The 27,089-nt window shown below is 34.0% G+C and overlaps 2 protein-coding genes across 3 annotated transcripts in view; one reads left to right on the top strand and one right to left on the bottom strand.

The window, feature by feature from the left end:
• Window positions 1-27,089, top strand: part of COG5 (component of oligomeric golgi complex 5) — a 336,390-nt gene that overhangs the window by 64,462 nt on the left and 244,839 nt on the right. The window lies entirely within an intron of this gene.
• GPR22 (G protein-coupled receptor 22) lies at window positions 1,705-6,684 on the bottom strand (the record flags this gene model as incomplete). Of its 2 annotated transcripts, none has more annotated exons than XM_081287770.1 (2): window positions 1,705-3,031; window positions 6,583-6,684. In XM_081287770.1, coding segments are annotated over 2 exons (1,329 nt in total). The 2 variants fall into 2 exon arrangements, with proteins under 2 accessions (XP_081143896.1, XP_081143895.1); XM_081287769.1 differs by lacking the exon at window positions 6,583-6,684 and adding an exon at window positions 4,749-4,828.

The following is a 27,089-nucleotide window of genomic DNA, read 5'->3' as shown; positions in this document are numbered from 1 at the left end:
TTACTTGCTTATGCTACATTTCATCAAATTGAAGCATTTCTTTAATTCCATAAAACGGTAGAAAATACAGCAGAAGGAAACTGGGCCTTTGCCAAGATTTGACATTATGTTAGCATTATTATCAGAAATAAATTGCTATTTAATTTGCTAGTAATCTCAGTGAATTCAAACTATTGCATGGTTCTCATTTCCCAGGGATTAGGGTATTTAGTAAACTAGATTGAATGAACCCCATTTATTTATATAAAAGTGATATATTATTGAATCTATATTTTTAAATGTAAAAATGAATTATTACTTGATTTAGTGGATACAGTGTTAAAAAATAGAATAACCATTGTTTAGCTAACCAATTACAGTATAGCAGGTACTTGCCTATTTTGTATAACCTATTGCTAACTTTCTCATAGTGATATTACTTCTCATTGCCAGATTATTACATTACACCAGTTGGAAAATATGTTTGATATGAAATTTCCAATCCTTATCATCTGTAGTTAGAATTGGTAATTTCATATCTTCCTTACATGAATTCAGGATTGGAGAGAAAAATTCATAAAGTTAAATTATGTGTGATGGAGTAGAAAAAGTGAGATTTGTTGTTCCTTAACGATTTTCATTGTGGAAACAATGATATTTTGAAGAGCTAGGAGCTATGATTGTTTAAGAACATTGTGTAAATTTGTATTGCTCTAAAGTTGCTATGTATCTAAAGTTAGAAACAGGTGGCTTTGTTAGGCTTTCCTACAATGATATAAAAGTCTTTTTTTCTCTTCCTAATAGTTAGATTTGTATAATTAACTTGTTATGCAAACAGAATTGAGTTGAATAAAGTTCAAAAGTAACTTTATTTTAATGCACTGTTTTTCACCAGTATTCTGTGTTTACCTAGAACATTTGGCTTAGAATCAAGCAAAGTGAAGAAGGAAGCTTTGTAGCTTTTTCTTCCTTCCCTTTGTTGTCAGTTCATTTGTACTTTATAGGTATAGTATCCTTGATCTAGGAAATCAGTCTTTTCTTTTTAATAGTAAACTTGAATTTTAAAATTTCCATATGTTGGTGTGCATATATGGGGATGTTTGGTTTTTGGTGTATGAATTTTAAAATACTAATAAATCCTATGATTTTCTACATTCAAAAGAAAGAATGAAGTTTTAACCACACTTCATTATTTTGGATGCATCAAACATTATAGCAAGTATACTCTATCAGGAAATATAACCTAGAAAATCTTGAATTGTTTTGAGCCTATAATTTTTGTTTTTATGTTAAATGCTATTCCAGTTGTCATCATATAAATATATCTTTATAGTTTGTGGCTTAGAAACAATACGCTTCATATATTTTTTTAAAAAGTAAATACCTGTGTCAGTTACTTTTTAAAGTTATACACTGTTTTAAGGCTATGTATTTATTCTTTAGAAAATATGACTTACATGAATATCTTCTGATGGACATAATATTGACAAAATATACACATGATATTTACTTTAACAAACTGCCATGCAACAAATACATTAAGTAATGAAGAAATTGAATATATATGAGCTAATCTAATTGACATTCACATTGAAAATTTACAACATAACCGTTACTTAAAATGTTTTTTTTTTTTATATTTGGCAGTAAGATCATTTTTTTTTTTTTAACAATTCAAATCTAAAACTCCTCTGAATGTGGATTTGGTGAAAATTAGACTTTTCCCTAGTCTGTGACAACCTGAGGTACTAAACATTTCTCTCTTATTTCACTATCTTCATATGTAATCTTTCTATTTCTTTTAGGATCTATCCAAGAGTTGTGTATTACAGCATTATTAGGCATGGGATCAGCTTCCACAATGGAAACAACTCTTTTTTTCATTTTACTTTTCAAGACTTTTTGAAATTTTTGTCTAGTGAATGCATATAGTAGAGGATGAAATATAGTAGTTCCATAAGCCATGACTAGAAAACACAATCTTAATTTTACTAAAAGGTCACTTGGGCCTAAACATAAAATAGTGGTATTTAAAACAGAAATTGGTGTCCAACAGAGAAGAAATGTAGAAATAATCAGTAATGACATTCTGAAGACTCTTTTCTGCCTTTCTCGCCGTTCACGGTGTCGTTTCACAGCTCGCCGGAGGGCAATTATTACAGAAACTGAAGTTCTTACACCAAAGACTACATTTCTCCCACCACTGCTTTGTGACATGTCTGTAGTCTCATGTTGTGTTGTTAGAGAAATCGTCTTTTTCTTTCTTGCTTTCTTCTTCTGCCCTGTTGAAAATCTTGTGCCTATTCGAATATTAAGAGCCTGAAGTATCTTGGTGTATGTGATTAACATTACTATAACTGTGAAAAAGAATATTGGGATCTGTACTAGAAGGTGATAATACATTCCAAGTTCAGTGTAGTATTCATTTGTACTGACACACAAAAGTGTCTTGTTTTCCCATGTATTTCCACTTTGAAGACTGAAAAAATTTACTTCCATAAAGGGAATTAAGAATGAGAAAAAAGAAAAAATCCAAATGGATATCATTAACATTACAGCTCTGCCCATCGTCAGAATTCGGTTTGCAGGTTTTACAGAGATGTCATATCTGTCCAAGGTGATAGCAAAAACGTTGATTGCTGTTGAGACACTTGCAAAAGAAACACAAGCCTCATGGAAACAGCAGATGAGAGCTGTGTTACTCTCCAGTGAAAGCAGAAGGATAACTATAGTTAGAGGAATACATCCCACACAAATTATTACATCAAGTACATGAAGATTCATTGTAATAATGTTACTGACAGAGTTGATTAAGTTGGATTTCATGCAGTAAAGTACCAATACGGTGAGGTTGCTGCCAAGTCCCAGCACAATTTCTAACATAAGAAATCCTGTGAGAGACACTTGAAAGCTTAGTGGATATGATAGTGCTTGGTACATATTGGTATTGATGTCATCAATGTCATCTCGCACTGTAATGTTAGATTCAGACTGCATGTTGATTTCCAGAATGGGAGAAAAACACATTCTTTTGGAGCAGTTGGCTTTTTCCCTAGAAAGTGAAATAAAATAAACTCTTTGATATTTGGCAACTTAAATGACGTATAAAACATGTATTCTTTGTAATCAAAAAACCTTTATTGTGTATTTAGTTTAATTTTTATGTTTGTATGCTATTAATGGAAAATGTACAATTAAGAAACCATCAAGACTGCATTGCTTTGTTATAAAAGGAAATTGTATTCTCCTTTCAGAGGAATACTTTATGGGGATTATTCCCCTATAGTGCAAAATTACTTAATGTACTAAAAGGGTTTTCCTCCTTTGGAAATAAATGAGACATTTATTCTTGAGAGAAGGCATATTTTTTGTATATTAAACTATCCAGTATGCAAAACTAAGTTTAGCCTATTTTAAAATTTCATTTTAAAATGTTTTGAATAGATAGAAAATATATGCTATTTTAATATGCTCTAGCATGATTAGTGTTGTGTAATTATTCCTGTGAGATTTTAAACGAACAGGGAAAGTGTTCATTTAAAAGGGCTAATGGTACAGAGCACTGATTTGTTTCAAACTGTCATATCTATTGCTTTTGATAGTCAAAAGTTAACAGTGTGCTAGGGGATATTCGGAGTAATTTACCACAAAAATAGGCAAGTGGCAAGTATTTTACATATCACGGTGAATATGCTCACTGAATTTTTTCAGTATGCAAACTTAAAAAATTAGAAGACAAGGGAGATTAGCCAAAGCAAAAAGCCACAAAGCTTGATAAAAGAGTACTAATCATTCCTATGAATGATTTATTTTGTGACCACACCCTCTTGTATCTTATAGAAAGAGAAAATTGAAATTTAATACATATTAAGAAATAGCCATTTTTGAAGTGGTTTAAAAGAATATATTAGTTGAGTTTATTTGTTTAAACAGCTTTTAAAGTAAAAAATTAAATTCTAAGGAAAAGGAGTATGTAAAACCCATTTTTTGAGGAAGCTTTTAAAGTTGCACATTACCTCTGAAACCTTTTTTTATGTATCACCCAGTGTTTAATTTTGAAGAAAATTTTGAAAATAAACAAGTTCTTTTGCTAAAATTCATGCAGATCTATATTTTAATATATAGGGGTTTAGAGTAATTTATAAAAATAATACCTGATTTTTCTAGGCTGAAAAGTCTAATCAACGTATTCAAATTGTTATTAAAGTTAAAATTGGATATCATAAAACCACTTATAACATTTCAGGTACATCCCTAAAATTACATTTCAAACATAAAATTATAAAAGTTATTTTCAGAATTTATGTTACCCTTTTACTTGGTTTACTTTGACAAGTTTTAGAATATAATTTTATTTCTGCATGTTATTTTGGGATAATGTTCCAGAAACAAATGATAATATTAATTTCTTTTGAGTGGTATGAGTATTAATAGAAGCATATTCACGTAAATGAAGATCTTCGCTAACACTGAAATCTTATGAAAATGGAAAATTCTAAGTGTGCCAAGTTTTTTGAACTGACAAATTAAACATCAGGTCTTTGTCACATGAGTTATGTTTACAATTAAATAAAACAGAAATGTTAAAGTTTGATGATAATTAAGAAAAATTATCTAATTTCTTTTGTAAATGTTAACCAGTGTGGTGGGGTGCATGCATTTTCTGACCTACCTGTTTGCTGATGCCTTATGGGCCTTTTGGTTCACTATGGCAAATTTTCACAATTTGATACATGATATCATTGACAGATTTTGACATGAATTTTTACCTGACAGCAGTGAAGTAGCTGTGTTTTATTTCATGTCTTGTAGGAATTCTTTCATTTTCTCTCCAGTACTTCAACTGCATAAATTATGAAATTTAGTTAGCTGATGGATTTCTAAAGAACAGTACATAATATTTGTGTTAGTTTTGCCTTAGAAAGTCACGACCAAGAGAAACTTCCTCAAATGATAGAAATTTTCCTTTGAGGGAATATATGATAGTGTCCCTTTATTTTCCAGAATATGTGAAAACAAAAAAGGAAATGTAAGTTTTCTAGCTTCTAAAATGTATTTAGACATCCTTTTGTTACATTTGTAAATCTTTTTATATACCAGTCCTCATGGTTTTGAAATTACTTCTTGATCACATAATTTCTTTATATTAAAATCCAGTCCAGGTTGTTTTGATGAAAACCATGTGCTATTTAATTTGGTTTGTTTTCATTAGAAGAGGATACATAATTGGTCATAAAGCTCAGATGGAAAAATCCATTAGTCACATCAATTGATATGAATAGCTGAATAGTGTAGAAAACATAAGGTTCATTTTGCTTGTTGGTGAAATTAGTCATTCTGTTTTTTGAAACTCATGTTTCATTGTTTCTTCAGGAATCCATAGCTTCCACAATTCTGGTGTGTTAAACTCCCCCTTTAAAAATGCTCACCATTTTCACCCCAGGCTTTTGTAATCATATTGTGTTTCCTTTTGTGGTTATTATTTGTAGCATCTTCTTAGTATACTGTAGATTTGTTATATTCCAGCAGTAATATAGAGCTATTCCCTGGTTTTAACTCCTTAGTTTCTTAGGAGAAATATCTTGTAGTTTGCGGTTCAGAGAGCTAGGGAGATTCTCAGTCAGTTGCAATCTTCAGATTGTTGGTTGTAAATACTGAATTAGCTGCTATGGGCCCTTGTGAAAAGGAAAACAAATGGTTAAGAAATAGGGTTCTTAACAATTTCTAATTACTTGAAAGTTACTTCAGTTTTTTTTTAAATTTAAAGCCATATAGTATTTGTTCTCTAAGTAAGGAAACTGTATTGCTAGAGCCATAGCTATATGCATACAATTAAATTTCTTGAAATAAAATACTCCCTTGTCCTGGCAGAAATTGTATTACTTAATGGTAGAGTTAAGCATTATAAATATAACCTGAGAGAAAGGCTGTATTTTAAAAGTATTTCTGCTCTCTTCTTAGACGTTAACTAGTATTTTCAGATTATAAACAGTTGTATACTCTAAACATACTGCCATTCCCTTGTCTTTATAATAAATTTAACATATACAGCTGTAAAAAGGTAGCTTGCTTAATTATTAGCACATGGTGTGAATTATAACTCATTAAGATAGATTCTATGATAAGACACTCTAAATTTCCATTGATAAATTACTCATGTGGTTGAAATATAAAAGGCAATACCAAAATGTAACTGCAAATTAGATAATTTTCAATGTCCATGCCCAATAATAATGTTAACATAAAATTGAGTAATAAATAACAATTAAATGGTAAACATGGTTCTTATAAGAAATATAAGCACTTTTTGGACACTTAAGAGAAACTGTACTGATCACATTAAGAATATTTAGTATGTCTGAGGTGATTTAAAAGCTGATGTCTTTGTAGGTAATTAACAGACCATTCTTCAATTTAACAGTACATCCTAAAAATTGCATTTAAATATATATCATGTCTTAAATGAAATAGATCTAAAAATTACAAATCTAGCATTGAGTAGAAATAAACACATAAACTTTAAATTTAGACTGAAAAATTTCAAAACAATTTTACCCCACTATGCCAATTTCAAAAGCAGCTGTATATTATAAGAAGGAACACATCTTACCTTTGCTAAGGATTTGATAAATTCTTGATGTAGTTGAAGCATTTCCAGTTTTGATTGATTCATTTTGTTCACTTGTTTGTAGAGAACTGGGGGAAGAGGGTTATAAACACCTCTTCAGAAATGACCTTAATGAAAATATGTGTCTGTACTGTGCCATTGTTTCAGCAGTACTGCTAATGTATGGAACGTGTAAGGCTGCTTAGAGGCTGCTGCAGTCTCTCACTCTTCCTACTGTGGAATCAATAAGCATCCGAAAATACATAATAAAGTCATTTAACATACTGAAGGCTTCTTGTCTCCAGAGACAACGTTTAGATTCAGTCTTTATAAAAAGGAACCGCACTGCTTTTCAGAGGAAAGCCTGTTCTGAGCAGCTTTTGCAGAATGACAGCCTACCTTGTCGCTTCTCTTCACTGCAGAGAGATGCAGTGCATTCACTAATTTTGATTGGTCAGTTGTATCGAGCTTAAACTGTGCTTCATATGTATAGCCGGGATTCCCTCCCCCCCCCCACTGTTTTATGTAAGGATGTTTTTTAAAAAGACTGAATTTATAAGTGATTGCATGTTGTTCTTAAATAGAACATGAGTAAATTAGTCTTTTAAAATCTGTATTCTATTCTGGTTTGTTGGTCACTTATGCCAAACATTAGAAAATGCAGGGAGGCGTGGGTGGATGGGTAGAGGGGAGATTTACATAGTAAAAAAATATTGTATTCTTTTTAAAGCCTTGATAATTGTACTTGTGAATATTTTAGTAGTTATATATGTTTTTGGTTGAGGTTCTTTGTTCTACAAATAGAAACCCACTGCATCTCGACACTGAACCACATTGAATTTCAACTAGTTTGTATTTAAGTCGTCTCTGTATATTCCAAATTGTTGTGAACATCTCAAGGTGTTATATGTTGTCACAATTTCAGTATTCATTCAGCTATTTCTTCGTTTCATTCATTCAAAATATTAATTGGGTTGATCTAGGGTGATTTTCCCCTAAGATTTTTTTTAAACATTCCATTGCTAATGGCACAGTTTTAGTGATTAAAACTTGAGTTATTTACTTTCACCTTTCATAACTCTTTTACTTAGTAGATATATACTGATCATTTGTTATTAATATTTTATTTCAGTTGGCTAGTTTTTATTTTTTGATGGGGGTATATTTATTAGTGGATTGCAGTTTTGTAAATATTTTATGTAGCTATATGTTAATGTTGGTAAATATATGGGCAAAGGAAGGAGGAAGCTACATGTCCTCATAAATTATAAAACGAAATTATTTTTAGATATGCTTTCAAAATAATAAAACAGTGGTATGAGTATTGAACCAAAATACTAAAATTAAATTTTTATTAATTTTAGAATACATTTCTATTCTCAGTCATGTGGAGGATAAGTATTCTTTTAGACATGAGTTTATATAGAAGCTGGATTCTATATTGACAAAATTGAAGGCATTGCCAATGGTTGAGTTATTGGAATATTAATTGTTACCTATTTCCTTCATTTTAAGAATATTATTATTATTATTTTTTTGTTGGTCATTCAAAACATTACATAGTTCTTGATATATCATATTTCACATTCTGCTGTCGTGTATTTAAAAAATAAAAGCAATTTAAAAAAAAAGAATATTAGTGATCTTTACCTTTCAAAATATTTTATCCTAAGTTTTTAATTTGTCATTAGAATTATGCTCTTACAGTTTTGAAAAGCAATGTGCATTTTTATAATTGTTCAGACTGTGGTTTTTAAAGGGGAATAGCTGATGAGCACATGAATTTTACATTGCATTCCTACAGAAATTGAGAATAATGTGAAAAATTTTGTTGTGAGTTTCTAAAATTTTCCCCACCCAAAGCTTTGGGTGACAAGGCTTTGGTAATAATAAAAATGAAAATGTTGTATTACTGTTTATGCATTTTGAAAGTTGGGGAAAAGGATCTTTCTACAATGCCAGCCACATTAAAAGATAGCTGATAATCACAAAATATTATTTTAAGCTTAAAACTAAAATCATAGAAAGCATGATAGTATAAGGTGTAGTATAAGGTGAAATTTGTATTGGGAACAAAGAAATTTATTAGTATAATGAAAATATAGATATTTTTCTGCCAGAGTTAAGTATTTGGTTAGGTTTATTGTCAGAATATCCCCGTGAAATAGAAGAAAATAAGGTACAGAGAAATTTGTTGACTTGAAAAAGTCTAGATAAGTTAACTATTAGAGTCAGTGTTAGAACTCTGCAAACCCCACCCTACTAGGTAGCTAGCTCTCTCTTTGGAAAATTATGAAAGTATTGGACTTAAAATTGGATAATCTAGGTTCAGTCACTGATTATTCGTTATATAACATTTGGTGAATCAAGCTTTCTTTGGATCATAGAGTAGCTTTGATTCTTTTTGTTGGAAACATATTTCTTTGCTTTGCTTATCTCTTTGTGAGACAGTGTTTCCACATTATATTCAAATTATTTCTAAGAAACAAAATCTGAGGTTTCTGTAAGCAGTAATGGTAGCAAAAAATGCTAAGGCCCGGATATTGCTGTTTATCCTGTGTATAGGTGACTGTGGCTAAAGATGCATAAGATTTCACAAACAATAATTTTAAAAAATGAATTCAATGCTTAGTCTTATTTTATTTCTTTTCAAAAATCAGAAATTTATTTGGTGCTTACAAGTTACTCATATGTTCACAGAATATTCCTAACATTCCCTGTTTTTAACAAATATGCTATTAGATTGAGAATCAGATTATGTTACTTTCATGAAGAAATTATTCAAATTACATATCAGAATTTATAGATTCTTGTTTCCATAGTAACACATTTTCCAAACTTGTGCATTTAGTATGTTTTATATTCATATAGGTAACTGATTTTGAAGAATGCTACAATTGGTTATTTGAATGAAATCTTATATTATAAATAATTTTGTAGATTAATTTTTTACTTAATAAGCTGGGAAAGCACTTTGGCTTTCCCAGTGATAATTGAAAAAAAAAAACAACAAATGTGTATCTAATCTCAAAACATAGCTCACTTAAATCCTTTTTCAAAAGTTATGCTTTTAGTTTTAAATATTTTGATTGCTTATCTCTTTTAATTCTAAAAAGTCCTGATATAGGGTCTTTGACTTTTAATTTTATACATTTGTCTTCTTAAATTTGGACAACTGCCACTGTTTATATTGCATTATTCATATCAAAACATTCTTGTCCAGCTTGTGGGTCATTCTGATTCTCTTGAGTGTCTAAGTAAAAAACTCAACTTGATGATATATTGGAATTAACTAAAAGTGCTTTCAAACTGTTTACAAAGTATATAAACAAAAGTAGGGTTTAATTGTGGAAAATCAGTTTTTAAACTGTATTGTTTTAGAAAGGGTGCTTTTTCAATGAATACTTAATATAGTTAACTCTGAACTCTCTGATACTGGAACCTAGGGAAAATCAATTTAAAAATTTCATTTGGCTTCTCAACTTTAAATTTCTTTCACAATGAATGTTTTATCAGAAAGATAGAAATGGACCATCTGCTGAAACCTTCTTCAAGTGGGGCAAAGCCAAGGTAGTAGAGAGTCAATAACAGTGATGATTCATTATCTATAAGAGAATAATTGAAAACTAATCAAATTGGATAAAGTGCATGCATCAGAATTGAATATTTTTAGGAGATAGAAAATGCCACAAGCTTTTCTTTCCTCTTCTTCCTTACCCCAACTAAGTGGAACAATTAAAATTTTTAATTTTTATTTTTACAATATTTATTTGTAGTTGTGTCTTTTGCTAGCATGGCATACATTACAAAAATAAATATCTGGCATTTCTTTCTGTTTTTTTCATTTGAACCTAGATTTTGGATACTGTGACTATTACTATAGTCTATCCTCCCTCTGTTATATTACTGTTGGCATGTCTGGGGCTTTGTCCAAATTATTACTTCACCCCCAATTTTATGGATTACTGTTTTGACTGCTTTTTATCTGTCTTTGCATCCTCTAAATATTAAGCATTTTGCTGAAGTTTCTCCTCTTTTATTTTAATCAAAGAATTATACAAACAGCCATGTTTGTGCTTCTGCTCCCACTGTTTTTTTTCTGTTGTTTCCTTTTCTTTGCATAATTCTTCTCTTAATTTCTTTGTTTTGAGGCCAAATCATTTATGAGCTGGATTATATATTTAACAAAGCTATGTCAATTCCCCTCTTCTGGGCTGAGTCTTATGCTTGATGAGAGACACAGTTGAATGGCTGACTGTAATCTTGTGGATTCAGTAACATCCGTTGTACAACTTGGTTATTCATTTGGGAGAATGAATGTATTTTAAGAGTTTACTATTAACCTCTAATGAATGTCATCCCAGGTGACTTTCTGCTAGTTATATTCAGCAATATATCTTCAGTTACTACTACCTTCTAGTTTCCATTTTAGGGCCATGCTACCTACAAAAAATCATGTTATTTTGATTTTACAGAATTTAGCTACAGATGGATTTTGGGAAAACTGTCAACATTATTGAGTCTTCCAACTTATGGACACAATCTCTTTCTTTTTTTTAATGTTATATATTTGATTTCTTTTATCCATGTTATTTAGGTCTTTTGCTATACATCTTGCATATATTTTGTTAGATTTGTTTCTACTTAATTTCTTTATTGAAAATAACACCTAACTTTAAAAATCCAATTGTTTGTTGTTAGTAAATATAATTTCAATTGGTTTTTGTATGTTGACCTTGTAGCCTGCAACTTTGCTAAATTTTTTTTATTAATCTAAAAACTTTTAATAATGAATTCCAGAGGGTGCGATTGGTGTACACCTGTAATCCCAATGGCTTAGGAGGTTGAGATAGGAGGATTTAGAGTTCAAAGCCAGCCTCAGCAAAAGTGAGGCACTAAGCAACTCAGTGAGCCCCCCCCCCCCATCTCTATAAAATATAAAATAGGGGTAGGGATGTGGCTCAGTGGTCATATGAACTCTGAGTTCAATCTCTGGTACCAAAAAAAAAAAAAAAAAAGAATTCTACGATCTTTTTGATGTAAATAATTAATGTTGTGTGTAAATAAAGGTAGTTTGCTTCTTGAAATGTAACACATTATATTTTTGCTCTGGGGTTAGATTGAATAGGATTGTGTTGGGTGATTTAGTCTTCCATGAGCCCTAAGCATCCCTGAAAAAGTTTGTACTGGGTATGCCAGGAATGCAGACCTGGCTACTATGTTTGTTGTTAGCACCTTTGAGAGATGATGTAATAACTCCTCAGAAAAAAGAGCAGATAAAAAACCTTCTTCTGTTTATTATAAAAAATGATAATTTCCCCAAGCTTATTGTTCTTCAGCTGTGATGGAAACCCACCTAGTAATAGAGTGTCCACTAATGCATGCATCTCTGTCAGGAGAACTTAAAGAGGAAGGTGAACTGTCACTGACATGATGCTCATAACTGTTTGCTATATTATGGATAATAAAGTCTTTTGACCCAGCATCTTATATCTTCTATTTTTGTCCATGAAACAGTAACAGGCTAACTAGCTTCATAGCTTGTAAGTAGGGTAAAATCCCAGACCCTTAGCAATTTTTGATATTTTTGGTGACAAGGATGTGATGTTGAAGACATGGGGCTTCCTGCAAGAAAAAGTATAGGGCTCCTGAGGGCTGGTCTAGGGGATAAGAGATAAATAGTAGCAAATGTTCTTTTTTAATTTGGTGGAGCAGTATTAAGAATTAAATGAAATAGCTGGATTGATGCTTTGTCTGTTGCTCACTTTCTAGGCTGGAGGAGGAAGGAATATTATCACATCAATGAGGCAGCAAGCTTCAGGGCAATAGGCAAAAGGCAGTGTTGTAGCTATTGAATCAGGGGTTTCCAAGAGCTAACATAAAAGCTGTCAGCAATGAGGATGCTGAACTTTGGATAGACTAAACACATTATAGGTTCATTTGTTGAGTCTGAGTGGGCTACCACTTGAAATTGAATGTAAATGCAGAGCCTTTTTGATACAGTGCTACTGTACTGATTCTTTCTCTCTCCCCTTTGTCTAATCTCAAGTGCTTAAGATAAAACCCAAGTAAGGTAGAGAACCTCAAGGAGGAAAAAGAACATAACTTTTCTAGTTCTGTTGGACAGAGCTGCTCAAGTCATCATCCTACCAGTCCTGTGGTGAAAAGCACAGTAGGTAGAAAGGGAGGCTGAAGGCACTGAGCACTGTAGGGTGGAGCTGCAGTGGCATGCACAGGGGCAAACTAGAGATTCTGAGGCTCAGGCCCTTGCAGGAACTTGGGGTAGAAGAGGGAGGAAGTGAGGAACCCTGGAGTGAGGAGCCAAATCAAAACAAAACCCTTCTCACTGCCACAGATCTTCCCTGCAGGCTGGCTCCCCCTTCTCCATCATGCCCCACACTTCTGAACAGGAAATAATGTAGTCTCCTGACAGCTATGCCTGGAGTTGCTTTTGTGTGTCTGTTAAGTTCTTTGATTTCTGTTCCTGCAGGTGGTGGGTAAACACTCAAATACAAAGAGTTGAAGTGTGGGTGGAGACCCTGGGCCTATTCACTGTACTGTTCTGGCTTCCTTTGCTAAATGTCTTATTGGTATTGATGTTTTCACGTTTTTATACTAAGAATGCTTATAGATTTAAAACAGATTCTCCCATTCACTGCATTCGTTGCTCTATGTAGCCAGGTGATCCAACAAAAACAATAATATATCATACTAGAAGGAAAGAAAAGAAATCACAGTTTTAGTTAGGGCTTGGTGGCTGCTGGAGGACTTAGACCATTTCCCAGTACAGCAGTGCCACCTGCCTGACCCAGTTACCAAATGCACCCTTAATCTTGAGGCAGGGTCTTCCTCTATTGCCCAGATTGGCCTCAAACACCTAGCATGCCTGGCTAAAGGTGTGTGTGTGTATGTGTGTGTGTGTGTGTGTGTGTGTGTGTGTGTGTGTGTGTTTTGCTGGAGATTAAACTCAGGCCTCAGGAATGCTGGACAAACCCTTTACTGTTGATCCCTACTACATCCCTACCAAGTGTACTTTTTTTGAAAAGTGGATAGTTCTTTGCCAATTACCAATAACTTTGCTCTTGTTAAGACCCAAGGATGCTTTGAGTTGTCTGGTGTAATGTTTCTTTTAGAGCATAAGTTAATGTGGTCTTCATGGTTAACAAAGAAAAAGCCCAGTGGATCTTATTTATCGAATGAAAATAGTTTTTGCAAGGATACACTGGTCTGGACTTAATGTCATTTTGGCTTTTCATGAAGGGGTGGAAGCTACCCCTTTTGGAGAAAAACTTACCTTTCACTTCAACATTTGAAGCAAAGCCACTGGCCCATTGGGACTGGGCCAGGTTACTGATGGTTCAGCTAAGTTGAGAGCTGATGCCATTGTGCTGTGTCAATGCCAGCTACAGAAAACAGACTGGATGGGATCACTCTATTCTCATAGTTCTTTTGAGTATTTCCTTTGTTTGATTTTGTTATTGACTTCTGATCTATTGGCAATAACTTAACTTCAGGTCTGTGTGTTAGAAGATGGGCAGACAAAACTTCTTTCTTTGGGACTTAAAACTATGAAAACAAATTATATCTGCCACTTATTCACTCTGGCTTACTCATGCTTGCACTTCACAGATTTCCATTTCTACCCAGATCCATTATTGTACTGGATATTGCAACATTACTAATAGATAGGTAACCACTATGTGCTAGGTTTTGGAAATGGATACTTCTCAGTGTTCCTGTCAGCTTCCATGTATAAGAATTCCTTTTCCATAGTCAGGGCTAGAGGATTTTCCCCCTCTTGTTTCTTTTCCTAGCTCAAATGGATTTTCAGCAATGTCCAGAGTGAGAGGAATTCTTACCCTTTCCTCATTGGTTTTAAGACCACGCCCACCTCTCCTGGTCCCTTGCCTTATTAATGTTGGTAGAAAGGATCCAGGCTGGACTCCATGCTTTTCTCTTAGTGGCTGCTCTGTCAAGTCTGTACTATGACGGAGGTTTTCTTGGGCTTTTCACTTTATATGTTTTCTTAGTGAACTTTTAGTGAGGTTTGTGAAGAAGAACCCTTGAATGGACATGAATTCCCTTTGTTCATGTTCTCTCCATGGGTTCTGTATTATCTTGCTAGTGCACACTTGGCCTTCAGCAATTCATTAACAATTTTAGTTAGTCTTCTGGGTGTCCTGTAGACTTTCTCCAGTACTCAAGTGTTCATGCCCAACATGTTCTTCTAGACAACCATCTTTCCTCAGAGTTTGGGTTTCCTTAGCTTTCTGATGATTTCAAATAAAGTTTATATTTGTAGATTTTTTTTTCTTGTTCTTTTGTTGTCAGAGTGTAAACTATGTTCTTTAGAGCTTTCCACATTCCATGTGGAAACCAGAAAAATAACCTGCTGAGATATTGTTTGGCATTGCATTGAATCTATAGATCTGTTGGTGAATATTCACATCTTTATGTTGAGTCTTCTGATCTACAAGCATGGTATATCTGCATTTGCTGAGATTGTCTTTAATTTCTCTAATGTAATAAATGTAGCTTTCAGCGTAGTAATCTCATGCATGTTGTGTCAAATTTGACAGTGCTGGACTCATAATATTTTTTGATGCTATTATAAACATTACTATTTTAAAGTATTTAATATTTTTGATTTGAACTGTATGCAAATACTGTTGAATTTTTAAAAAATTGTTTTTAGTTGTAGATGAACACACAGTATCTTTATTTATTTTTATGTGGTGCTGAGGATCAAACCCAGTGCCTCACACATGCAAGGCAAGCACTTTACCACTGATCTCTAGCTCCAGCCCACTGTTGAATTTTTTTTTTTTTATATTGGACTTAAACCTCATGATCTTGCCAGCCTATTTATTAGTTTATTTTATTGATTTCTTATGCTTTTCTTCTTCCCAGTAATTAAATTTGAATAAATAGAGGTTTATAACATCCTTTTCAATCTTTACACTTTGTTTTTTTTTTTTTTGGCTTGTTTTATTGCCATAGTTAAGATCACAAGTAAAGTGTTTGGTGAGAATGGGCATCATTGTTTTTCTCAAGATCTTTGGGTAAAAAGCATTCAATCTTTCTCTGTTAGAGTTGACTTTATATACAGATTTTTCATAGATGTCATATTTCATGAGAAGTTTCCCCTTTTTTTCTTAATTTGTTGAGAATTTTTATCAGGACTGCTTATTTAAAATGTTAAATGATTTTTTTTTGCATTTACTGGAAGTTCATATGGTTTTTCTTATTTAATCCACTAATTTAGCAAATTATGTTGGTTTGGGGATGTTAAATTAGCTTTGCATTTTGGAAGTAAACTCCATTTGGTCATAACAAATTACCCTTTTAAATATTGCATAATTTCATTTGAAATTATTCTGATAAAATTTTTTTTGCCTATGTGTTCATGATGGCTATTGGTATATCATTTTTCTTTTATTGTAAGGTTTTTGATCTGTATTTAGAAAATGAGTTGAAAAATGTTCCTCTTTCCCTAACTCCTGAAAAAGTTTGTGGAAGAGTAGCATAAGTCCTTCTTTAAATGTTTCATAGAATTCTTGAAAGAAGACATTTGAGCCAGGAGGTTTTATATTGGTGCAAGTTTATAATTTCCACTGGTTCCTTCCATCTTTTGTGCTGATTTTTCTTTTACTTACATACTTCATAATACATTGTTGTTATGTTAGTTTTAAATATCCAATTCTCTTTTATTTTATTTATATATATATTTATTTTTAAAATATTATTATTATTATTATTATTTTAGTTTTAGGTGGACACAATATCTTTATTTTATTTTTATGTGGTGCTGAGGATCGAACCCAGTGCCTTGCACATGCCAGGCGAGTGCACAACTACTTGAGCCACATCCCCAGCCCCTCCAATTCTCTTTTAAATAAGCCTTAAATATAAAAACTTATTTATTTATTTACTGAGTGCCGGGTTTCAGTTCTTGGGACTAAAAGGCTCAGGGGTCACTCCAGGTAAACTGGGTTAACTGGGCTGTGCAAAATAACCACACAAGAGACACAAATACCTTTTTCTTTGGGGTCGCTGTGACGGCTCCTCTGACCTTAAGGGTCCACAGGAAGAGAGAAGAGAGAGAGAGAGAGAGAGAGAGAGAGAGAGAGAGAGAGAGAGAGCCCATGCCAGCATGTACTGACCCTTTTTATTGAGGAGAAGCTATTCAAATGAGGCAAGGGGTCAAGTTTCAGGGTCTTGAGTCTATCTTCATGATGTCCACTGTCAGCAGGTTGACTGACATCTGGGTAGGCTACACCCAAGGGCACAGGGCAAGGGGTTATATTACAAAGGAACAGGTGAGCATAGTTCCACCCATGGTGCTGTAGCAAGACACACCCATGCAGGAGACACTGACCCTCAAACCCAAGAAGGATGGGGAAATCTCTGCCACATTTCTGTAACTGAGCGCCTCAGCACCCAGCCAGGGAGTGTGACTCAGTCACGTGTAAAGTTGGTCTCCCACAACTGGGCACCAGGGATTGAACTCAGGGGTACACTCCTGAGCCACATCCCTATCTCTTTTTAATATTTTATTTGGAGACAGGCTCTCTCTGAGTTGCTTAGGGCCTCGCTAAGTTGCTGAGGCTGGCTTTAAACTCGAGATCCTCATGCCTCAGTCGCCTGAAGCACTGGGATTACAGGCATGTTCCACTGTACCTGGCTTTCTTATGCATTTATTTGTAATTTCTTGTCCTTTCATTTCTTCTTGTACATCAGATTTATCCTGGTATTATTTTCTGTCAGTCTGAATAATTTCCTGTGACTGTTTTTTCTATGAAGGATTGTTGGGAACAAATTCTTTCTGCTTTTGTTATCAGAAATGTACTCATAGGTTCTTCATTTTTTATGCACTTTCACTTGATGTAGAGTTACTTATTATTTCTCTTTAAAATATTTTGTTATTTTCTGCCATTTGTAGTTTCTGACAAGGAATCTAGTCATTATTCTTTATTCCTCAGCTATATATTATGTCTTTTTTTTTCTTTGACTCCTTTTAAGAGTTCCTTTTTGTTTCATTGTTTCATTGTGTTGTGATTTGCTATGACCTCTTTGTTTTTTTTTTTTTTTAAAGAGAGAGTGAGAGAGGAGAGAGAGAGAGAGAGAATTTTTAATATTTATTTTTTAGTTCTCGGCGGACACAACATCTTTTGTTGGTATGTGGTGCTGAGGATCGAACCTGGGCCGCACGCATGCCAGGCGAGCGCGCTACCGCTTGAGCCACATCCCCAGCTATGACCTCTTTGTATTTGTTATCTTTCCTTGCTGGGGGTTCACTAATATTCTTGAATCTGAGTTTTTGTTTTGGTTATTCTTGCTGATGCTCCTGCTGTTTGTATTTGAAAAAATTCCATCGTATATTCAAATGTTTTTTTTTGTTTTCTTTTGCATTTACTTATATTTGCTATTTCCCTAATTTTATATATTATTTAGAAATAAAGGTAAGACATCTTATTATTTCACTCATAAATAGAAAAGTAGGACAATATTATTATCGTGCAAATAACAGTGAATTTTTTTTTTCAGTATTGGCATCAAATGTATTTTCTTTATCACAACTTTCATCTCCTTTTTGGACTGTTAACATATATTTTGGTATTATCTCACATGTCATTAAGATTTAGTCTGGGTGGTTTTACTTGCTCTGATTCTAAGTTAACCAGTCTTTTCTTTCATTGTGTTTAAGGTGGTCTTAAATCCTTCTAAAAATTATTTAATTTTAATTGTGTTTCATTCCTAGAAATTTTATTTGCTCAGTTTTTAAAATTTTAATTTGTTATACATGACAGCAGAATGCATTTCAATTCATATTACACATATAGAGCACAACTTTTAATGTCTCTGTACACAAAGTAGAGTCATCATACCATTTGTGTCTTCATAAATGTACTTAGGGTAATGATGTCCATCTTATTTGCTCAATTTTTATAGTATGATTTCTCCCTTAATTGTGTTCATGTTTTTCTTTAAATCTGTGAATATAGTTGTAATAGACATTTTGATATCTTTGTCTCCTAATTCCATTATCCTTTTGCATCTTGTTACTTCTAATAATTTTTTTCTATTGGATACTGGCCTTTGTATTTGAACATTGTGAGTGAATTTTTATCTTCCTTTATTAACTGTTGCACTTTGTTTTGTCAGTCAAGTTACTTGTGGATCAACTTAATACCCTCATGCTTGTTTTTAAGCTGTATTAGGCAGCTTTAGAGGAAGCTTTATTAAGACTGGTTAGCCTGGTTATTAAAATAAAACTTTTTATAAATCATATAAAATATTCCTGAGTTCTGTGACATCTCCCCATTTGGCTTTCAAAGCTAGAATACTTTGCAGCATACTGTGAGTACAAGAATTTATCAGTATGCAGGCTTTCTGGTGTTAGTTCTTTCTGTAGCCTTTCTGAGTCTCGTTGTACTCATTTATAACTTAGTATTCCTTTGAATATTCAATGGACCCTGTATAGAAATTGATGAAACTATTTTTCTGTTCAACCTTTTTCTGCAAAAGGGCCTATATAGAATTTTGTGGAAATTTCTCTGTTTAGCTTTCTCTTTTTTTCTTCCTCTTCTTCTGTTATTCTGGCCTGAGAATTCTTCTTCAGTCTTCTCTAACTCAAATTTGTTGCTTCAACCCATTGAATTCTGCTGTTTTTTTTTTCTTTTCTTTTTTTTTTTTAAGGTTTATTTTATTTTATTTTTTAAAGAGAGAGTGAGAGAGGAGAGAGAGAGAGAGAGAGAGAGAGAGAGAGAGAGAGAATTTTTAACATTTATTTTATTTTTTAGTTCTCGGCGGACACAACATCTTTGTTGGTATGTGGTGCTGAGGATCGAACCCGGGACGCACGCATGCCAGGCGAGCGCGCTACCGCTTGAGCCACATCCCCAGCCCTTTTTTTTCTTTTCTTACACAGTAGGAAAAGATATACTTAGCTCACTTTATTTATAGGGATTACAGTGCTGCATTGCCTATTGTCCAGTGTCGGAAAATAGTAGTTCCATAAATTTTGTTCAGTTTTCTAGTTGCTAGGGTAAATCCAATATCAGTCACTGTTAGGTTGGAAGCAGAAGTTCCAAATCTATACTTAAAACTTAATTATCATGGATCTTATTTTAGTAGTTAATTATGATCTATCTGGTGGCATTTCTTACACTGCTATCTTAAAGTTAATTCTTAAAGTCATTAAAATCTTTGTTGTTTTACTTCTTATGCTTTTATTTCTTATGTTAGAGCCTAATAAATAGACTAATAATCTGTATCATATAATTCAAACTCTTGGTCTTTAAAATACCTTCTGTGGACAATTTTCTTTCATAAATGTTTTCATTATTTTTTCCTTTTGGAAAAAAGATCACACTAACAGAGAAAAGATCATACTGCTCAATACATTGATGACTTTTCAGATTTATTTCTTCAGATCTCTAGTAATTTTTCTCTGCTTCACAGGTGATATTATTTAGACCCAGGGTCATCAAATTTTTTCTTTAAAGGAGCAGATAGTAAATATTTTACACTTTGTGGGCCATATATAGTCTGTATCATATTCTTCTCTTGTTTTTCCCCCCAAACCCTTAAAAACGTTGGCTTGAGATGCAATTATCCCTTTTTAATCATATATACTGTAGCTTGACAGTTGCTTTGTATCTTGAATATTAATCGCTTGTTTTTGTCTTATTTGATTCTATATAGGCCCTTTTGCAGAAAAAGGTTAAACATTTGACCCATAGGTCTTAAGTTTGGTGACTCTTGATGTATTATATCACTACTTCATTAAAAGACCCCCCCCCTTCCCATTTTTACTAAAAGATTTCACTTTTTACTTATTTGAAAAAACTGGAGGATTGAATTTTATGAATTTCTTGCTTCCTATGTGTTTTTCCCTAAAAATGTATTTATATCTTTAGTTATTTGTTCATTTTTCATTCTTGTGTGAAGCAAAAATGTATGCGTTTCCTTTCATTTAAGGCTACTATGTGCATTTGTGCTTTGGTTCTCTTCCAAATGCATTCACACTTTGTTCCATTTTGCTCTCATATGTATTACCTTCCCTGACTCTTCCAATTGTATTCTTTCAACCTGTATAGTTCTCACTACTCCTGCTTCTTTTTATTTTGTACCTATGCCATCTCAAACTGTTGATTTTCAGGAAGAAGCAAAACCAGCACAACAGTTTATCTGAAGTATTTTTATATGAGTTTAAATTGCGAATGGAAAGAAAATGTTTTTAAGCTGTAATAACATACACAGGTGTAAGGTGGTTTTATGATGAATACTCATTTCTGAGTCATTCTTGGCCATGTTTTTCTTTTTCATAAATTAATGCCTCCCTACACCATATTAAAGCCAATTAATTAGAGCATCTAAAGCAAAAATATTTTTTTGGTGGGGAGGGAATACAGCACTCTAAAAGTCAAAACATCAAGAACAGAATTTTTTTTCTTTAATTTTAGGAATTAGATCAGATCTAGGCATTTTTGTGTCGCAGGCATCACCTCACAAATCTACCATTGTATGTGCTTTATGAGTTCCAACACAGCTGCTATCCTAACCACTCTCTTTTCCTTTTCTCCTTGGTACTGGTTTATATTGGTGTTTTGGTTTAGGTTGGGGAAGAAAGCAAACATTAAAAAATCCCTTCCTCATTATTTTTATAATATTAAGGGTTTAAAAGAAACTGTAAATGGGTTAAGTAGCAGAGGATTTTGAAGAATAATTCTTATCCTAAGAAACATGATGGGCATTAGGTCTTTTAAATATAGATGAATCTATTTATATTAAAAAAACTCTAAAGAATAAGATTACTTGTAAAGAATAAAGATACATAAAAAAAACTACATGTTCTTACAACAATTTGTTCTATTCTCTTTTTCCTATAACACAGTTATTCCACCCCCGCTCCCCACACAACAGATTTGTAGTGTAAGAATAGAATCATGGTGCAGCCTGTAACTCCCAGAGGTAAAACACACAGTACTAAATTTCCATCTGTAGATTTTACTTTTCAGATTTCATGTCTTTTTCTTTTTTCAGAGTTAAACTCAAATTGAAATAATTTTTTAAGCTTTCAAGAACCGAATTTATGTTAGGTTGTTTTCTTAAATGGTTTCATCATATGCTAGTTATTTATATTCTGTATTTAGATTAAATATTTTGTTAGGTGCAATTATTCCTTTTTAATCATACATACTGTAGCTTGGCAGTTGCTTTGTATCTTGAATTTTAATCGCTTGTTTTTGTCTTATTTGATTAGTTTTGAAATGGTCTTTTCTCTTGAATTTTGCATATTTTGGGACAGACTTACAATAGCATCATTAAAGGGTATCTAATCTATTTGAGAAAATTTCTAAAATTAGTTTTGATTTGGATATTTTAGATATGTCAGTATAACTAAATTGAATAAAATAGTTTGAATGACCTGGATGAATTACTAATACAGTTATATAATATTTTTAAACACATGCCACTTATTAAACTTGGATGTGAGAGTATTTAGCCCAGAGTAATGAAAAGTTATTACTGATATCAAAATAGCTGTGTCAATTATTTGAATCTGTTGAATCACAGAGGAAGTCTGATACTAGTAGAATCAAAATTGCCATATTGCCCTCTCTTTTTGAACATGTGATGTAATGAAGATATTTCAGATAAGTTAAAAATACAAGTGTATTATTAGCTTTACAAAGGAGAATATGTATTATTACATTCATTTGTTATCTGGTATTTTATTCCATGAAACATGAGGTGATTTAACATTTGAAGTTTAGTTTCTTATTTGTTTGGAAGATCCTTGGTTTGTAGTAATTTATTTGCTGAGGCAAGAGTACAAAACACATGTTGGTGTAGCTGATGTTCAGGAAGGGAGTCACTGAGCTAATGTGTCAGCTTAATCTGATATCTCAATCTCTTAGTTTTCTATATTCCGCAGATGATGATGATGATGATGATGATTCTTATTATTATTATTTAGTTGTTGAGGGTCTTTAATTTAATTTAATTTAATTTATATATGGTGTGAGAATTGAATCCAAAGCCCCATACATGCTTGGCCAATATTCTACCCCTGAGCTACAATCTTAGCCGAGATTCCCATTATTGCATATGTAGTAACTCTGAAGAGTCATATTTAAAAACTGGGAAATTCTTGAAGTTCCTATCATTTATATGTACTGACATATTACTATGAGAGATTTGACTCTTGTACTTAGATCTGTAATTCTTTTATGTTGTGGTGATGTGACTTGTTCAGGATATGGATATCAAAATCACTATGGTAATGTTTGATTGCTTGGTTAGACATTTAAGAGCTATTTAGTACATTCTTTGAGACACATGCTTTCTGTCACAAATAAATGTGCCATAACAGTATACAGTAAGCGCAATATTAAGGGTTAAGTATAAGATGCTAAGAAATCGCATAGGAAAGGCACTAATTTAGAGGGACGTGAGGGATATGACCAAGAAAATTCTTTCAGAGGAAATAGATAGGCTGAGATATGAATTATATACAAGTATTAGGTAGATCAAGGAGATAGGTGTTAGTTGAGATTGGTAAAAGTGTACCAGGCATCCTTTCTCTGAAGAAATTTGAGGTGGGGAAGATAAGAGAAGTGCAGAGAAGTATTGATAGGAAGAGAAGACAGATAGGAAATGGTTGTGCAAGCCATTTTAGAAAATTACAGGAGAGCTGTAATGACTCCATTAATGAGAGTAATGAAATCAGGCTTAAATTTTAGAAAGATGACTCTGATAGCAATGTCAAATGGATTGGAATATGGGAGCATAATTAGAGATAGGGAATCTCAGTTTGCTACTTAGCATTTGATGCTGGTAAGAATTAAAGGAGAAGCATCGAGGATGGAAAAAGTAGTGGATTCATTTTAAGAGGATATGGAAGCAGTGAGGTTTGAGAGAAGCAGGATTGACTTGTCAAATTAAGTGGCTGGAGGAGCTTCTCACTGAGTGACAGCTTTTAGGAGGAATGGTTTTGTGACAGATATTTGTAAGTAATAGAACATGTTGAATTTGAGGTCTTCTTGGACTCCCAAGTATAGATACTCCAGATGTGGATTTGGAGTCCAGGAGAAAGAAAGGAACAGAAGATACAGATTTGAGAGCTGCCACATACAAAAGGCAATTGAATATGAAAAAGTATGGAGTTGTATCCGCCCTAAAATGGTGAAAATAAAGCCCTTGAGTTACTCTAATATAGAGCAGATGAGCATAGGAGAAGACGATGATAAAAGTGGCTAAGAGGCAGTGGCAAGTGAGGTGGGATGATATGAGTAGATGGAAGCCAAGAAAAGATGGTAGTCAATCTGCTATCTGTTCTGAGACTTCAGATAAGATGAATTGAAAAGTGGGCTTAGGATTTAGGAAAAAGGAATTGATAACCTCAGGAAAATAGCATTGGGAATATGCTACTCATCTAAGCATTGGGATGAAGGTGAATACTAGTGTAATTGCATTTTCCATATGACCCTTTCAGTGAACAAGTGATTTCAGTTTTCAAGTTCAGCAATAAAATATTTCATGTTTATTTGAAGACAAAGGTATCAATAAGAATAAAATAAATTTGTGGAAACCTACTTTTGAAGACATTAAAATTAGAATAAAAATCTAATTCTTAAAATGTCATAACTTGAAACTTTATAAGAGAAAAAGAGAAGTAGGTGTTGAGAGCCACAGTCGAAGGGGCCCCAGCAAACTTCCAGCTGCCGCCTGATGATTGGCTCACAGCGGCCCCAGCAACATCTAGCTGATTGGCTCCTCTGTGGTGATGCTCATTGGAGATGCTCATTGAGCTGTTTCCCCGCCCTTTCAGACTGCCAGCTGATGATTGGCTCACAGCGGCCCCAGCAACATCTTGTTGATTGGCTCCTCTGCGGTGATGCTCATTGGGCTGTTTCCCTGCCCTTTCAGACCACGGAGCTGCTCATTGGGGGACTTTTTTGGCTCCGCCCACGTGACCCAGCCAATCGGCCTCAAGAGCAGGAGGATTGTGGGAGGGGGAGAGACTTGTGGGAAGCCGGTGGTGGCAGTTGGGCTCTGAAGGTTTTCCTGAGGAGCTGTTTTGTTTGGCGTGTGTGGTTCTAAAAATAAAGTTCGTTTCTTTTGACAAGTGGCTCCTAAATTGTGCCCAGCCAGACTGTGGCATTTGGTGGCTCGCATGGGGAAGACTGAGGGTAAGTGATAAGGTAAACTGCTCGCCCCTGAGGGCAGGGCGAGAGGATGGGTAGCCATTTTAAGATTCCTCTTTTGTTTTGCTTCACTTTTGTTTTAAGTTGCCTGTCCCTGGAGATGTGTAAGATGGAAGAAAAACCGCTCACATCTGAGGAACAGATAGAGAGAAAGGACCGATGGACATTTCAGGAGGATAGAAAGGCTATAATGATTTTCTGTTGTTCCAATTTTGTTTCACTCTGTTTCAGTTTTGTTTGGCGTTATCTTCTTGGGTTGTATTATAGTTATAGTAGAAATATTCAAGTAAAAGAGAAGGTTTCTCGAGCTAGTTAGACAGAGAAAAAATTCAAGTAAAAAAGAAGGTCTCTCGAGCTAGTCAGATAGAGAAAGAAAGTGTAAAGCAGAAAAAGCCATCAGGGGGAAAGTTACAACAGGAGACTACTACTAACACCTTTCTATCACCAGAGGGTGTAAGTGTCCAACCAACAGCACCACCTCTGCAGGATACTGCTACTAACACCTTTCTATCACCAGAGGACGTAAGTGTCCAACTAACAAGGCCACCTCCATATGCTGGGAGGCTCCCAACCCCCGCAGTTGATAGTTGGGATCCTGAGACAGGATCTCAAATATTAACATGCCCTGTATTTGAGGCAGGAGGGCAGCGAATTCACCATGCTTTAAATTTCAAAACAGTGAAGCAGCTAAAAGAGGCTGTAACAACCTATGGTCCTCAAGCACCCTTCACTGTAAGCTTGGTCAAATCCATTAACAACTTGAACATGACGCCAGCAGATTGGGCTAATATGTGTAAAGCTGTGCGAAATGGAGGTCAATACCTGTTATGGAAGGTTGCCAATGAGGAATTTTGCAAGGAGATGGCTAGGCGAAATGCAGCAGCTGGTTATCCTCAGAGAAATCTAGATATGTTGTTAGGAAAGGGACCTTATGAGGATCAGCAGCAACAAATTGCATATGATCCTGGCGTATACGCACAAATTGCTGCAGAGGCGGTTAGGGCATGGAAGACTTTGCAAGGACATGGAGGTTTACAAGGTCAATTATCTAAGATAATACAAGGAGCTAATGAATCTTACGCTGAATTTGTAGATAGGCTTATTCAAACAGCTGTTTGGCGTGTGTGGTTCTAAAAATAAAGTTCGTTTCTTTTGACAAGTGGCTCCTTAATTGTGCCCAGCCAGACTGCGGCAAGTAGGTATCATAAATGTAGCTTCAATTTGAAATAACTGGGATTTACTCTAAACTCTACCAATGACTAGGAGTTTTATCTTGTAAATAATAATATATGGTTATTGATAAAATTTACAAGATACCATATAAGAAAATGCTTAGCATAATACCTGTCAGGTATGTGTATGTATGTATGAAATATGTGACATTTTGTACACCTTATATGTAACTCTATGTGTTTATAATTTAAGGTATTTTTCTCTTGGTATGTGTATTAGTATCTGTTACTGTGTAACAAATGAAAAAGTTTAAAGCAACAAGGATTTATTAAATCACGCTGTTCCTTAAGGTATGGTAGGGAGAATAATGTCCTTCTAAAATGTTCATGTCCTATTTCCCAAAACCTGTGGGCAAAGAGACTTTAAAAATATTATTATGATGATTATAGACCCTGAGATGAGGAGATGATCCTGGATCATCTGTGTGGGTGCAGTCTAGTATGTAAGACCTTAAATATGGGGAATTTTTCCTAGTAGAAATCAGAGAGATGAAGCATTTGACGTTCAAAGTGTGAAATGTGAAATGGAGGTAGGGGGCAATGCACCAAGGAATGTGAGTGGTCACTGGAAGCTGAGAATATCCCTAGTTGACAGCTAGTCAAGAAAGTTTTTTTCCTTACAACTACATGGGATGAATTCTGCCAGAACCCTGAATGAACAGATTTTCTCTCCCAGGGCCTCAAGTAAGTAAAGGAGTTAGCCAACACCTTGATTTTAGGCTGTGACACCCAGAGCAGAGAAAGCAAGTTGAGCCTACTGGACTTCTACAGAACTGTGAGATAGTAAATTATATTGTTTAAAACCACTAGTTACAATTTGTCATGGCAGGAATAGTTAGAGGTTAGGGATCCAGAAGCATTGACTGGGTGGTTATGGCTCAGGGTTTCTCATGAGGTTGCAGTGAAGCTAGAAGCCAAGGTTTTAATCACCTGGAGGCTTGACTGGAGCTAGAGGATATACTTTCAAGCTCATTCATGTGGTTATTGGTAAGCCTCAGTTCCTTATCATGAGGGCTCACAACATGGCAGATGACTTCTCCCACTTTGAGGTGGGCA

The sequence above is a fragment of the Spermophilus citellus genome (genome assembly GCF_964194105.1).
Source record: "Spermophilus citellus genome assembly, chromosome: 3".
Classification (NCBI taxonomy): Eukaryota; Metazoa; Chordata; class Mammalia; order Rodentia; family Sciuridae; genus Spermophilus; species Spermophilus citellus.
The sequence above is the reverse complement of the archived record's forward strand: the minus strand, read 5'-3'. Positions and strand labels throughout refer to the sequence as shown.